This window comes from Python bivittatus, unplaced genomic scaffold (genome assembly GCF_059951505.1).
Source record: "Python bivittatus isolate LINGU-HERP-01145 unplaced genomic scaffold, Pbiv_v1 ctg000700_np1212, whole genome shotgun sequence".
NCBI classification, from domain to species: Eukaryota; Metazoa; Chordata; class Lepidosauria; order Squamata; family Pythonidae; genus Python; species Python bivittatus.
Window position 1 is genome coordinate 21033406 of NW_028277098.1, and position 14169 is coordinate 21047574.

Sequence of the window (14169 nt, forward strand, 5' to 3'; positions counted from 1 at the left end):
ATTTCTCATTTTGAAGGACTAACATGATGAATTATTGTCAGAACTAGTTGTGACCTAATTTAAGCAAGGGTTTGAGAAAATTCAAAACTTTCCCAAAGAGATACTGTGAAACATAATTAACAGAACAGTCTTCAGTTTCAGTTCATCATTGAGTTAGCAAACTAATGCCCATATCATAAAAACCACAAACATGAAATTGCTACACAGATAAAATCTCTATTCACCATCACAAACCCTCTTTAGGGCCTATTAGGATTCCTCTTTAATAATATTAGAACTCAGAATGTGCAAGAAACCTACAAACCCAAGAGTAACTGGAGCACTTGGGTGTGGTGCATAAAATCCAGCTGTTTCAGCTCAGCTCTCTTGTATTCATCTCACTTTGTTTCAAAGGGCATATGTAAAGATGAGAAAATAATTACTGAGGTTGTCCTCCTTTGTCCCAGAAAGTTTTTCTATGTGCAGCACGAGAATACTAAAGCATGCTGTACATTTACTGACCAAAAGGGATTGTCAGGGATATCTATAGCCAGTTCCAGAAGATGTAAGAAAGGGTTACAGTCAGTTTTAGTGCTGAAATCAGACACTGTAACTTGTCAGAGTGTTTGCATGATGGTGAAAACCAGGCTTCTATCCCTTTACAGGAATTGGGGGTGGGAGGAGAGGCAGCTAATGGTGGAAAGAAGTTTCTTCTCATTCCTGCCACCTCATTCCATGCACTTCATTTCTGTGTCACTAATATTCACTAGATGAACAGCTGACCCCCCCCAAAAATGTGCAAGCTTTCCCACAATTTCAATTCAGATGCTTTAAGGAATACTGTAGGAACAATGAGCTCCAAAAAGAAATCTGCAAGTGAAGCCCTTATTCAGTGATATTGCCAAGATTTGAAATGAACAATAATAGACTTTAAATAAATAGAATAAGATAATAGGATAGGATAGGATAAAACCTATTTGGAATATTTTATTTGGAAAAACCCTAGTACAAATGCATTACAGAAGTCATCTTACCTTTCTCATACAACTCTTCCATGGCCCGCCAAGTTTCTGCTCTGACTTCTCGACTGCTTTTTCCAGGGACATGTGCATCTGGCCAATGTACTAAATAAAGATCTAAACAAACAAACAAACGAAACTATTTTATTTATACTTTTCATTAATCAACCAGCCTAATGATGTGCGCAGTACATATAGTACAAAGATAAAGTCCTATTTATACAATTCCAATTCAAATGCTCCTTCTTAAAATCCAGGGAAAACCACTTTTCTAGATGGTCACAAAAGTAGCTATGCTAAGGATAGCCATGTACAAAAATAGCTTCAAACCATGCACTGCATGTAACCAGTTCCACAAACTGAGTGAAAAAGTAGCAGCCATGAGAATATTCAGTAGTGGTTGCCGTAATTTATGTAGCATTTATACAATAGGCCTGTACTAAGATGATTGTGGACAACCATCCGTGTTTCTTGTGTTTTTCAGTCATTCTTCCTCTTTTTGTAAGGCCCAGGCAGAAAGCAAAATCAAGAGGCTTACTAAGATCCCTGTATGCTGTTGCATGTAACTGCTGAGATACATTTAGCTTGATATGTTGTATATCATGCCAGGTTATTATATAATGTTAAGACAATGGCCTTAACAAATCCTTGTAAAGAAACTATAGACAGCAAACTTTGCCCTCACTGCAAACTGTGCAAATATAGCCCCTTACTTTTTTATACACAAATGAATGGCAGCCATTTGTTTAAATAGGCTCCTTCAGAAATAAAGTAGTTGTAATGAAAGAGTAGCAATTCTGTCCCCAAAGCTTCAGATACAAAAGAGCTAAAGGATACTTAAACTGGCCCTGCCAATCTAAAGATTGGGCAGAAACCAGCAAAATCTAGGAAATTCAAACTCTGAGCAATTTTGGACCAGGAAGTTTTCTCTCTTTCAGGTGAGCATTAGAAAATCTACAGAGATTGGAGAATCAGAAAGAAAATAGCCATCTAGGAAATAGTAGAACTAGGTATGGATTAAAATCCTTTTGTTGAGTTATTTTATGAATTGCCTGAAATTGTGCCCTTTTATCATGAGTCCTATTTGGCTGTACTTGTATTATGTGTGCATTCAGATATATTCCTGCCTGGAAAAGGAGACACTGAGTGAAAGCCTGCAGGAGTAAAGATTTCTTCTTTCTCTATTTTTTCTTATTATCTTCAATTCTCATTTAATTCCTTAATCTTAATTCACCCAAATAAAAGACTGGTACGTTCTTCTGAAATCAGTAGTCTCATTCTGATATGGAATTCAGCTAATTACATGTCCCATCTGCTCTGCTAGGCTATAGAAAAGGAACAATCTAAGACAGGAGGACTTTTTCCCCACTTTCTTTCTCCTTAGAAACAGTGCAGACAGAATCTAGATTGCAGCATACTAAACAGTGTGGAAGGATGCAGCAAGTTGTGGGTGGAGGGCCCAAACCACCACATTCCTAGATATACACATATACACAACCACTCCATTAGAGTAATATGTTACTATATTAGTAAAATAAATCGGAATAGTTGGAATAAAAGGACATTCACTAATCACTAAAGAGCTATGAAAATTGGGACATTCTCCTTGTATTAATTGAGACATGAGACTGATTTGATCAAAGTTATTTACTGAACCAATGAACTTCAGTCTCTATGGACCTTATCCAGGTGTAGAGGAATACAGAAAATACCTTGAAAAAAATATGGAGCAATTGTTAAAAAAAAAAAAAATCAGCTAAGCCTAGGAAGACATGAAGGGGTGAGGACAAAACTCAAGATTGGACCACCTTGGTCCAATAAGAGGGAAACAAAGAGAAACTCTATCAGGCTTTTGAGATTCTTTTATCATAGTCTATATAGTAATGTAGAGTTCTAGTATTGCTTGTGGTGTCTGTTTCCTGAAGTGGCCTACTTCAAAGGGCTTACACTGGGCTTCTATCCACTTGAAGACATAGCTCAACTAGGCTGAAGACATAGCTCAACTAGGCTGAGGTCTCTCAGTCTGAGACCTGCAATATGTTATTTCCAATTTGCCAAGGGAAGAATTATATTTTGCTCATACAGAAGCTGATAACTGTCTTGTGGGATCTATAATGCTTTTGGTGACAACTACATTCATGCGCAAATGGGTGAACTGATTTGAGGAAAGGACAAAATCCAGGGTTGCTGCTGACACTGCAACTTTCAAATAAATAGTAAGCAAATGCTTACTCATCATTTGAGTGGCTAAATGTGCAATGTCAGAGAACAGCTTTAGAAATGTATGATTTTTAAAGGTGGACCCAAATTTCATTTGACTTTTTGCACTTAATCATACAAACTATATGTTGAAATAAATGCACAGACTGAATATGTTTGCAGAAAATGATGCTTGTCTTCTAGTTTACTGTGAATAGGCTAAATGCAGGTATAGGGAGACTTCCCCCCCACACACTTTTCTCCTCCTGAGCAAAACAATCACTAAGCAAACCACAAAGCTTTTTATTTGGAATGTCATCCAAACCAGGATTACTAATTTTTCATTTCAAATAAGCCAAGAATGGGAAAATACTAACAAATTCTGGACTGCTATTCTAACACGTAAAGCAGTAACCCCACTCTGGATATGTGTAAAAATCTTACTGGAATTCTGCTTCATTGTTTCATGCAAACGTGTTCTGATTTACAAAAGCATCTCCTTTCCTCGGCATTCTAAGCCGAGGCCAAATTATATGTTAAATATCTAGGATGCTACTAAATAAGTAGTATTCTGTTAGCCTTGCAAAGTAGTCCAGACAGGAAGCACACCCAGATGAACTAATTTTAGTTTATTGTAAGGTTGTTAACAGAATCTGCAAGTCTGAAAGTACATTTCTCCCCCATCGCCTTTATAGCCCAGGAAACTAAAGAAGGTCCCCTTGGAGATGTTTGCCATACCCACATTCCTTCTGCAGGCTAAGCTGCCTCTTATCCGACCAGTCTTCTGGCTGTGGCTCTTCCCCCTGTCTCCCGAGGCCATTCCCACATACCATTACATATTGATATGTCTCTAGGCTTGATTTTCTGTATGCACAATGAGGGAAGGCTTAACCTCTTTCACTTTCCTTCCTCCCAGTAATTGCTCTTATTACATCAGGGTTTTAAATACCACCTGATATAAGAGAGCTTATATCAGCACGAGGGCAAGCAAGAGAGCAAGCTGCATGAGAAAAAAGACTTTAGCTCCTGTGCCAGAGGGGATAGCCCATGTACTTACATGCAAATGAATTGAAGTAGAGAAGTTGATACATTCTAGCATGAAGTGACTTTTGAACATCATCTTATTTTAAAAGTCATCTTAGGAACCAAAAAGGTATGCCATCACCGTTCAGGGCACACATATTTTGTACTTGGCCATATATACCCAAATATTCAAATAACACAAAGCTTGTTTCTACAGGTACTGCTTGCTTAACAATGGTTTGTTTAATTACAGTTCAAAGTTAGGTGGTTTTGGAAAAAGTGATTTACAACCTATACTCGCACTTATGACCATTGCGCACACCCCCGCAGTCATGCGATTGCAATTTGCGACCTTTTTCATGACTGTTGTTGTGGTCATTAAACAAGACTACCTGTAGTACCACTGAACAAAATAATTTTATTTCTGTTTTGTAGGATTGCTTTTAAGAACTGTTGACTGTATGTGCTATTGTGTTGCCATTTTAGCTTAATTATGTTGTTTCTTGCATGTTTATGCATCAGCAGTTCCCATGGGAATCATTTTAAACATGTATCACATGTCTGTAAAACTCACTGGAAATTATATTAATTTTCTTCAGTGGGATTTAAATGAGCAATAAGCTGCAAGTATTATTTGCTACTGATACTAAATATTATTGTAAGAAAAAAATATTATTTTGTTGTGCTATATGTACTGTAACTTTTAGCTTAGCACAATGGTTACATACTAAACACCTGACAATGAAACCAGTTTCTTCAATTTTGCATTTCTATTCAATATGGACAATCAAAAAGAAGTTACACAATGGTAAAATAGGAATCTCACATTAGGATGTCCATTAACAAACAAACAGGAGAACAAAACACATTTCAATGTGTATAGATTTTTAGCCAGCTATTCTGCCTTCTCAAGCCACACTTGGTATCTCATTAATTTTCACTGACTGCTTGTTTCCAGGCACTGTCAGGGCTTAGAAGAGAAGTTCATCTTCATTCAAAATGCAAGACTATCAGCATGATTGTTAGAACTAATATTTGCAATTCCATCAAATTCTAACACAATAAAAGGAGAGCTGTTAACAAGGACCAGAAAGCAATTCAAAACATATATGGGAGAGAATAGAACAGCTTATATATTCAGCACACAAGGTTGATGGGGGGGGGGGTGTTATCATGACATAGAGTCCAGATCCCAAGGAATGCAAGCTCTAAAGCCAAACCTAAACATTTTATGTTTTTGCAATGTTTCATTGGTGGATACCCAAAGCCAGATTATAATAATTTATACGAAAAAAGTGAAAATCATATATTTTATAAAAAGTGAGTGGAATGCATCTATTAAAATACTGCTCCCACAAATTGGTACATCTTCAATTTCTCATTGGTGTGTAATTTGCAGATGGGAGCTTCAGGATGCCCCCATGCACAGATCTTTATCAGCATAGCTTAAGACTCACAAAAGCCCAATGGCACCCGACATTTTGCGTTAGTGTTTTATTTTGGAGCAATTTCTGTTCCAGATCCACTGAATTGTATATAAGTAGAAATGGACCAACCATTTGCTGCAGTGCCTATTAATTTTGTAAGGAATTTCAGAAGGAATCCTCTGCAGATGTGCAGTGGTGTGTATTTTAACTGATGATTTTGATGATATGAGTGAAAGAACTCTTAAGATCTTATAATTGAAATGAGTGAGATGCTTTTTAAAAGTAGGACATTGTCTGAAATAGAAACACTGAACATGGACCCTCAAAGGGCAACAGAGCAGATAACTGATAAACCTAACCAAATCTAACTGCTTCTGGATAGTCATTAGTCAGTGACAACTAAACACATAAGAAGGTAAAATGCAACCCTCAGATTGATAAATAATATCCTACTGCACACACAGATGTAACAGGCTGTTGTTCGGAGACAGAGACAGAGGTCTGGCAAAGAGGATGGGAATGATTTATGCTCCAAGAGTCACTTTTTTAAGACTTCCAATTTTGAATATTCATCCCATCACAACTTTATATATGAATGCTATTTCAGTCATAGCTCCATCCACTTCTAAAAAAGTAAACTGATCCTCTGAGTAGGGTCAGTTCTCACATGCATTTACAAGAACTGACTGCAGTTTATTTCACACACTGGGAGAGGATGCATAATTCCAGTTCATATACCTCCAACTCATTTCAAACAGATTAGAAGAGAATTTCCTAGTGACTTATAATGCTCATGTGAGAGCAAGACAAAGCTTTGCAATGTCATGGGATACAAAGTGCATGTTAGTGTTCATGTAACATTTGCCTTCAATTCCTTAAAGCAGATGTGCATTTCCCCAGAATCTCGTGGCTCCCATCCAGATCTGCCATGTGATCCCAAGAAAAGCCATGGTTGCCTTCAGGACTTACAGGGAGGTGCTACATCCATGACCCCAAATACCACAAAGAATCTATTGTTTTTGAAAACAAAGTGCTGCAGAGTCCTATCATATAAATGCACAGATAATAGACAACAATTCTGTAAATCAAAAGAAAATACATTAGATTATATGGATAGGTCAAAATAATGCTGTACTTTGGAAAGTTCATGAACAAACTAAGCAGAAGTCGTTATCTGAAATCTCCAGGAGAGCTATGCTATCGAAAAGTAGAAATCAAGAAATCCAAACAGGCTAAACTGGCAAAAAAGTAAGCAGACACTACACAAACAGAAATATATCAACTTCCTCAACTATATACCAAACCATAATGAAGAATATTTGGGATGGAAATATGTCTTGAGAAGCACAAGGTCCAAATATGAGGCTTCTTTGAAATAATAAACTTCCTGAAATAAACTTGTGGTTTATTTGAAAGGGCATTAGGAAAAAAAGAGGAAGGAGAAGAGTTAGACCAATCTTCCTTTCTGCAATATTCAGCATTAGAAACCAAATTAAAATGAAAGAATAAAGACAAAAAGGTAGAGGAACTAAAAGATAGGAAAGAAAAACAAAACTATTTGTTCAGACAGTGTTTAATTACTGGCTCTTTGTTTATGAGAATATTCCTTAGTATCTGCAACAGAACAGAAACACTACAGCAGTTCAGCATCATTTTCTGAATAAAAAGGAAACTTTCAGTAAACCGATTTAACATGACAAATACAATATTTCAAGGAGGAGGAACATTTCAAGACTTTATTTCAGTTTGAATCACAACATGCTGAATAGGCTATCCATAACTATTTTAAAGTGTCTAACAGACACAAACACAGAAAAGGCATGAGTGATACTTCCTCTTTCTCTGGCTTCTGAATCTTCTTAGAAGGAGACTGGAACACATGAATGTCCTTCTGCAGTTCTCCCTGATTTGAAGAAAGTGTCCTGGTGCAACCATCATTCTAAGCTATGGCTTGCTTCACAGTAGCTTGTTGAATTTCTGGCTGAACTCACACCACATGCTAAGCCATAAATAATCATCACAATGGTTGTACTATGCCAAAACATATTGGCTTTAGCATGATATATGAACCCAACTGAAATACTGATCTTCCTTTGGGGAAGGTTTCCATCCACACTAATTTCTGATGCAACCAGAATATTAAGAATGTTTGCATCAAGCTTGACTTTTTCTCAAGTAAATTAATCACATTGCTGTAATAAGAGGATAAGGAATTGTTTGCAACAGTTTAATTATACTACTCATGAGTGTACTTCTAAGCCTTAAAACAATTTTTAGCATCTTTCTAAGAAGTTTAAATTTGAGACTCTCAATTTGTAAGAAAGTTTAAGAAAAAGCACAGATCAGTTTAAGATGCTATTAAATAGCACTAAACTTGAACTTATTCTAGCTCTGTAGAGATTTTATGACAGCATAGCAGCTAAATACAAGATTAAGTGCTACAATGTTAACAGAAGCAAACATTTAAGGTAAGGAGTGCAGAATCACGACCCTTTTTCTGAACTCTTCTCTTCTGCCTTAACTGAAAGGGGTGCCTTAAGAGAACTGAAATTAGCATTGATATTAACAATGGTTAAGGCTAAGCAGGATAGAAAAGTATTGACACTTTTGGACTTTGGCATTGGAGAAGAGTCCTGAGAATACAGGTAGTCCTCGCTTAATGATGGTTCATTTCATGATGGTTCAAAGTTATGACGGCCTTGGGAAAAGTGCACTTACAACCGTTGCAAACAATTGCACCCCCCACAGTCACATGATCATGATCTGCTATCTTTCTTATGACGATCGTTAAGCAAATCACAGTAGTCATTAAGCAAATCACATGATCATTAAGCAAATCACACGGCCATTAAGCAAATTCTGGTAAAAATGTCCATTGGGGAAGCTGGATTCGCTTAACAACCACAGTGATTCACTTAACAACTATCATAAAATGGTTGTAAAATTGGGTCTGGTCACATGGTCACTTGCTTAATGACCACCCTGCTTAACAACCAATTTTCTGGTCCCTATTATGGTCATTAAGTGAGGACTACCTGTATCATGGATAGCCAAGAAAACAAACAAATGGATAACTCAACAAATCAACTCAGTCTCAGTCAAGGTACAAATGACTAGGCTCAAATTATCACGTTATGTGAAGACCTGGATTTCTAGAGAAGTCTATAATGTTGGGAAAGATGGACTCAATTACAACCACAATGGATATAATAGCAACGGGTGCACCTGAAGGACCAGGTTGGGGACAGATCATCCAAGAGAAAATCTATGTGGTCACTAAGAGTTGACACTGACTTGATGGCACATAGTCAATCAGTCAAGGCTAAGCAGACAAATTCTCTTAATGACCTTCAAAATCCTTGTTAAGCTGCGTTTTCTTTTCTATGGTTAAGAGATCAGCCCTGCTGTATTTGCTCTGAATAATCCCCCTATTAAAAATTCTTGTTTATGATCTGGAGCAATCATAAGAGCATGCTGTTGCAGGTGATGCAATAAGGAAAGTATAGTAAACGCTCACCAAGATTTATTAATATAATAATCTGAACAGGATTAAAAAAAGGAACACCATACCTAGATATTCCACCCCAAGTTTGTTGCAAGACTCTAAGCAGGCTTGTTTTGTTTTGTCATAGCCATAATCAGCATGCCAGAGTTTGGTTGTTATCCAGAGATCCTGCCGTTCTATTCCACTCTCTTTGATAGCCTTCCGCAGGAGTGATTCACAGCCGTATCGTTTTGCCGTGTCAATATGACGAATGCCACATTTCTGAAGTGCATGTATCACTGCATCGTGGGAATAGCCACCTTCATGGGATGTTCCTTGAAACACCAAAAGAAAAGAAGTTATTCTTTTGTTAATATGCTCTGTACTTCATACAGACCATTACAGAAATATAAAATAAACTAAGTAGAACAAGCTGACTAGCAATGAAGGGCTTGTTTTATTATCTAGGGCATCTCTCTGTCACAGCTATTTTAAGCAACTTATTTCATTACTTTTTAATTTATAAATCTACAGTGAAAAACCAATTTAAAAAGGAAAAAAATGTTTGTGAGATTAATACAATGAAATAAGAGAAGGAACAAATGAGATAAAGTAAGGTAAGACAGGTTAAAATCAAATAAAACAGGAAAAAAGTGATTTTACACATACATATTAAGAGGACAATATGTAGGACTGGGTTTTAAGCTACTTTTTCTGGCATCCTGCAAATTCAATTTTGAATGGGCATTTATTTTTCCTTGGGATCATAAGATCCTTTTGACCTCCACTTTATATCTCCTTAAATCTTTACCCCTAACTTTGCTTTTTCTGACATAGCAAATATTTTTTTAAAAAAACTTTTTGTTCTTTTTCTGAAGCCCCACTGCAGAGTCACAGATTCTTTGCCTTTCTTGAAGCCTAAAGCTACACTACATAATTATTCCACTTACACTTACTACTGTCCCTCTCCTCCCCATCTCTCTCTTCCTGTAAAACTGTTTGATGCCCAGTAAAATAATTTTCTAAAGATGCTGATCAGATAATCTACAGTATTTAACATTTTCTAACACCACCTTATCAACGGGGATCAGTTCCCCTAGCATAGCATTCCCCATTCTATGCTGATGAAAATTAGGGATTAATTCACTTGCAGGGTGCTAGGTGGAATAAAACTGTCCAAATGGTTACATTTCCACAATTATTTGTGTTACAGAACCCTGGAACTGTGTTACAGAACCCTTTACCTGCTCTGAATGAGGAAATGAAATTGTAGGTATATGCAAAGTGGTGATATATGGGGGGCACAATGTTAAATGCATTTGTTCCACCCTGGCATTTGCTGGATGTTTACATCAAGTGCAGTATGTATGGCAGCAGGAGAGGAAGTGGTTTAGCTGGGAAAAAAAAATAGCAGGAGGCCTACAAGATAAAGTAGGCTGGACCCTAAGAGTAGAAGGCTGTAGTTATCTTATCTTAGACTTTCCTTCAGCTGTTTTTTCCTGCCAACAGCCCACTTGTCTACCAGACAAGAGCTCAACATTTAGGGAAGCATGTATTCCTATTTCAATCATTTGAGTATAGCCAAAGTTTCCAAGGTCACCTGCTTGGTGTATGTTGGGTCAGCTTTTTAATTGACTACAGTACTTACTAAAACTGAAGTTCATACTCAAATTTCTATATGCAAACAGGTGGATAAAAGTTCAGCACACTGTGGGCTTACAATGTAAAAGCCATGTTTTGTCCACCCATAGTGTACTGAACAAATCAGAATTTGTTGGATTTGTACATCACACTAGGTCACAACTCATGATTTGTAAACCATAAGCTAGGCTCACACAACATGGCTGTTAGCTCATCAACCAGCTCAAACATCTTGTTCTCCCCATTATCATAAGGTATAAAGGACTCTATACATGTTTATTAGGACTACCAGGTATGGTCTGCAAAAATCTACCCAACCACTAAATGGCAGCAGAAGAGATTTTAAAAAATATATAATTCTTTCCCCCCACCTAGTGGCTGTCTGACATTTTGCAGACCAGATCTGTAGCCCTATACTTTATATAATGTAAACTAACCCTGAGAAAGGTTGTTTTCAAAGACATAACTTTACACTGCTATATTCCATTGTATTAGCCCAGTTCCTGAGATTGTCCAGTTCGTAATGTACAGTTTCCTGAGACTTAGGTTTTAATACTGCTTCCAAGCTTGGTGTCATCTGAAATTGTCATTAATTCACTCCTACTTTCCCCTTAAAAATAGATACAGGAGAGGGAAAAATCAGGTTGATCTATGTTAGTTATTTATATGAGCTAAAACATAGATATATAATTGCAAATATATAAAAGTGAGACACAACCTATATTGAATTTCTTCTGCTTGCCATCATACAGGCTACTTTTTTCCATATTTTTAAGTACAAATTGTTCTAGGAAAGAGATTAGAAATCTCTCTATGGACTGATTCATGAGAAAACCTATGAGGGACCACAGCAATGGTAGGCAGAATCATCTCCTCTTCTCACCTGCCACTGTCTTATTTCACTAAAAAAAACGCTTCACTTTTTAGATTACCTCCTCTTTTATGGTTCAATGGAAGCCAGAAAAGACACCCCCCACACACTTTTCCCCAGATTTCTCACCATTCTTTTATCCTTCCCACTATCCCTCCATATTCCCCTATCTCAACATGCAATGTGTCTATGAAATGCTGGAGCCTTTCATCCTTTTTTTTCGACTACCTACTCCCTCAGATTCTTCACCCCCACCTCCATGGTTCTATGCTAGGCAGTAGAGATGTTTTAATATCCATCCTACCCAGCATTTCCCTTTCTTTTCTCACTATGTGGTGATGAAGCTTCTCCCTCTTTCCCAAGCAACAACAGAAATGCAGTCAGAGGCAAGACTCAGAGGGCTGGTTGCAAGCAGTTCATAGGCCAAAGGCAACTCACCCCAATTCTGGGGCCATGCCTGCCACTAAAACAGCGCTAATATCACTACAGTATAGGAAACCCAATAGCCTTAATTCCTTATTTCCAGCCCTCATCATGGATGTTTTATTCCTTCAGCTATATAATTAATGGATGCAATGAAATCATAGTTAACAGGCTGCTAGTAAGTAGCGGGCCAACTGATACCTTATAATTCTTTGATGAAACAACTGATTTTTACTGCCAAAACATCAAATGACCTGATATTAGCCACTATGACTCATTTCCAATGTCCTGCAGATGTATATTTTTCCTCTACTCTCAGCTAACTCTTGCTACTAAAACTTGATGAAGATATTTATAGTTTATATCGCAGGTCCATTCACATTTCAAAAATGATTCAGAAAGCAACTCAGCTTTTTTCAGGCTTCCCCATGAGCCTGTAAAAATTTGCTGCTTCTTTAAGAACAGCATTAGCTTTAATGCATGAATGCCTTAAAGCAACATCTTTTTTTTCAACGCTGCACAAAAGTGAAGTCTAAAGTACTTCCAGATATTTTTTCAAAGTTGTATTATACATCAATATAGATGGGCCTTTATTTTGTCTATAGCACTTAACTTTCCATTTAATGTCCTGAAATCAAATCTCCTGCTATGCAATATCTATTATTAGCATTAGTCTGCCACTAGAAGGAACATTTCCATGTCAACTACTGTTTCACACTTTGAGCTAAGTAAAACTCATCTAAGAATCTATTAATAGATTAAGCCCAGTTTGTGAATAAACTACAATTGGCTAGGCTTACATCATAGCAACCCAAAATCAAGCAAACTATACTAAAGCTAAGCGTGATATATAAAGCCACTCAGTTTCAGTCTTTATGATTAATGACCTCTTCTTACTATGCTTTCTAAAATAAGTCTTGCTCTTCTTTTTCTATTACTTCTTCGTTGCTCTCGTGATCATTTTCTTGATACATGACCCATTCCTTGATTTATTTTTGTAGCTTTTAAAGATCCTCAGGCAGCACCCCTGAAATTCAGTGACAAAATAGCATTTTATTTATTTTATTTTATAATTTAATTTGGCCACCCATCTCATATACATGATTCTGGGGTGTCTAACAATTAAAACAGAGTTAGAACAATAAAAACTAAAATAAAAAACAACAAATAGCACAAAAAAAAATAGCAGCCAAGAGCACTCATAAATACTCAAACTAAGCATGAAACGGGCTCACCCATTCTATCAGGGCCCCAGGCTTGATGGCAAAGCCCAGGTTTTTAGTGCCTTGAGAAAGGCTAGCAGGGTTGGGGCTAGTCTAATTTCAGGGGAGATGATGTTCCAGAGGGCAGGTGCCACAGCAGAAAGGGGTCTCGAGACATGACACTCTCTTGCTGATAGGATCTGGAGCATGCCTCTCCTGCCAGATCTAGCAAGACGGGTGTACCCTACTAGGGAGAGATGGTCCCGTAAGTATGTGTACTATTTTTTTTTTAATTTTTGCCTCTTAAAAAATTAATTAAGCTCTAAGGCAGGTGCGTTATGCCCTAGCACATCTTTTTCATACAAAATATTTTGGTTCTCAACTCTTAAACAACACATTCAGAAATAGTTAATTCAGAAATATTTAACTACTACTGTACTTTTAATAGGGCAAATGACTTGCTTTACTAGTACTTTGCAGTAAGGTTGCATATTAGATCCATATTATCTCTTGCTTTTTCCTTATTATACACCAGCTTTTGTATGTAGGCACATATGCATTATGACACAAAATACATAACTGGCATAATGATGTAATGTGTATCATTTTCTGATCCATACAAGTGACATAAATTTCATCATTTATGTCACTGGTACAATGACACCATTATATAAAAGATGTAAATCATCATGGAAATTTGGTCTGTTTTATCTAGGTCTGGTAAATCAAGGTTTGACTGTATTCTGCAATTCTAAGTTAACGGAGAGTATGTAAAGGCCATCTGTTTTTCTTCTAAAAGTTATAAAGCAGCAGTCTATAAGCCATTATACAGGTAGTTCTCACTTAACAACCACTCATTCAACAACCATTTGAAGTTACAATAGTGCTGAAAAAGGAGATT

General features: G+C 36.9%; 1 protein-coding gene across 3 annotated transcripts in view; it reads right to left on the bottom strand.

The window, feature by feature from the left end:
• Positions 1 to 14169, bottom strand: part of LOC103049047 (putative oxidoreductase ZK1290.5) — a 91798-nt gene that overhangs the window by 51692 nt on the left and 25937 nt on the right. For all 3 annotated transcript variants that reach the window (XR_015798449.1, XM_015887425.3, XM_007420244.4), the window contains exons 2-3: positions 9218 to 9466; positions 1014 to 1115 (exon numbers count right to left, since the gene is read on the bottom strand). Coding sequence is in view for 2 of the 3 variants with exons in the window: in XM_015887425.3 (XP_015742911.1) it covers positions 1014 to 1115; positions 9218 to 9466 (351 nt within the window). In the remaining variant the exon portion in view is untranslated. The remainder of the gene's footprint in view (positions 1 to 1013; positions 1116 to 9217; positions 9467 to 14169) is intronic.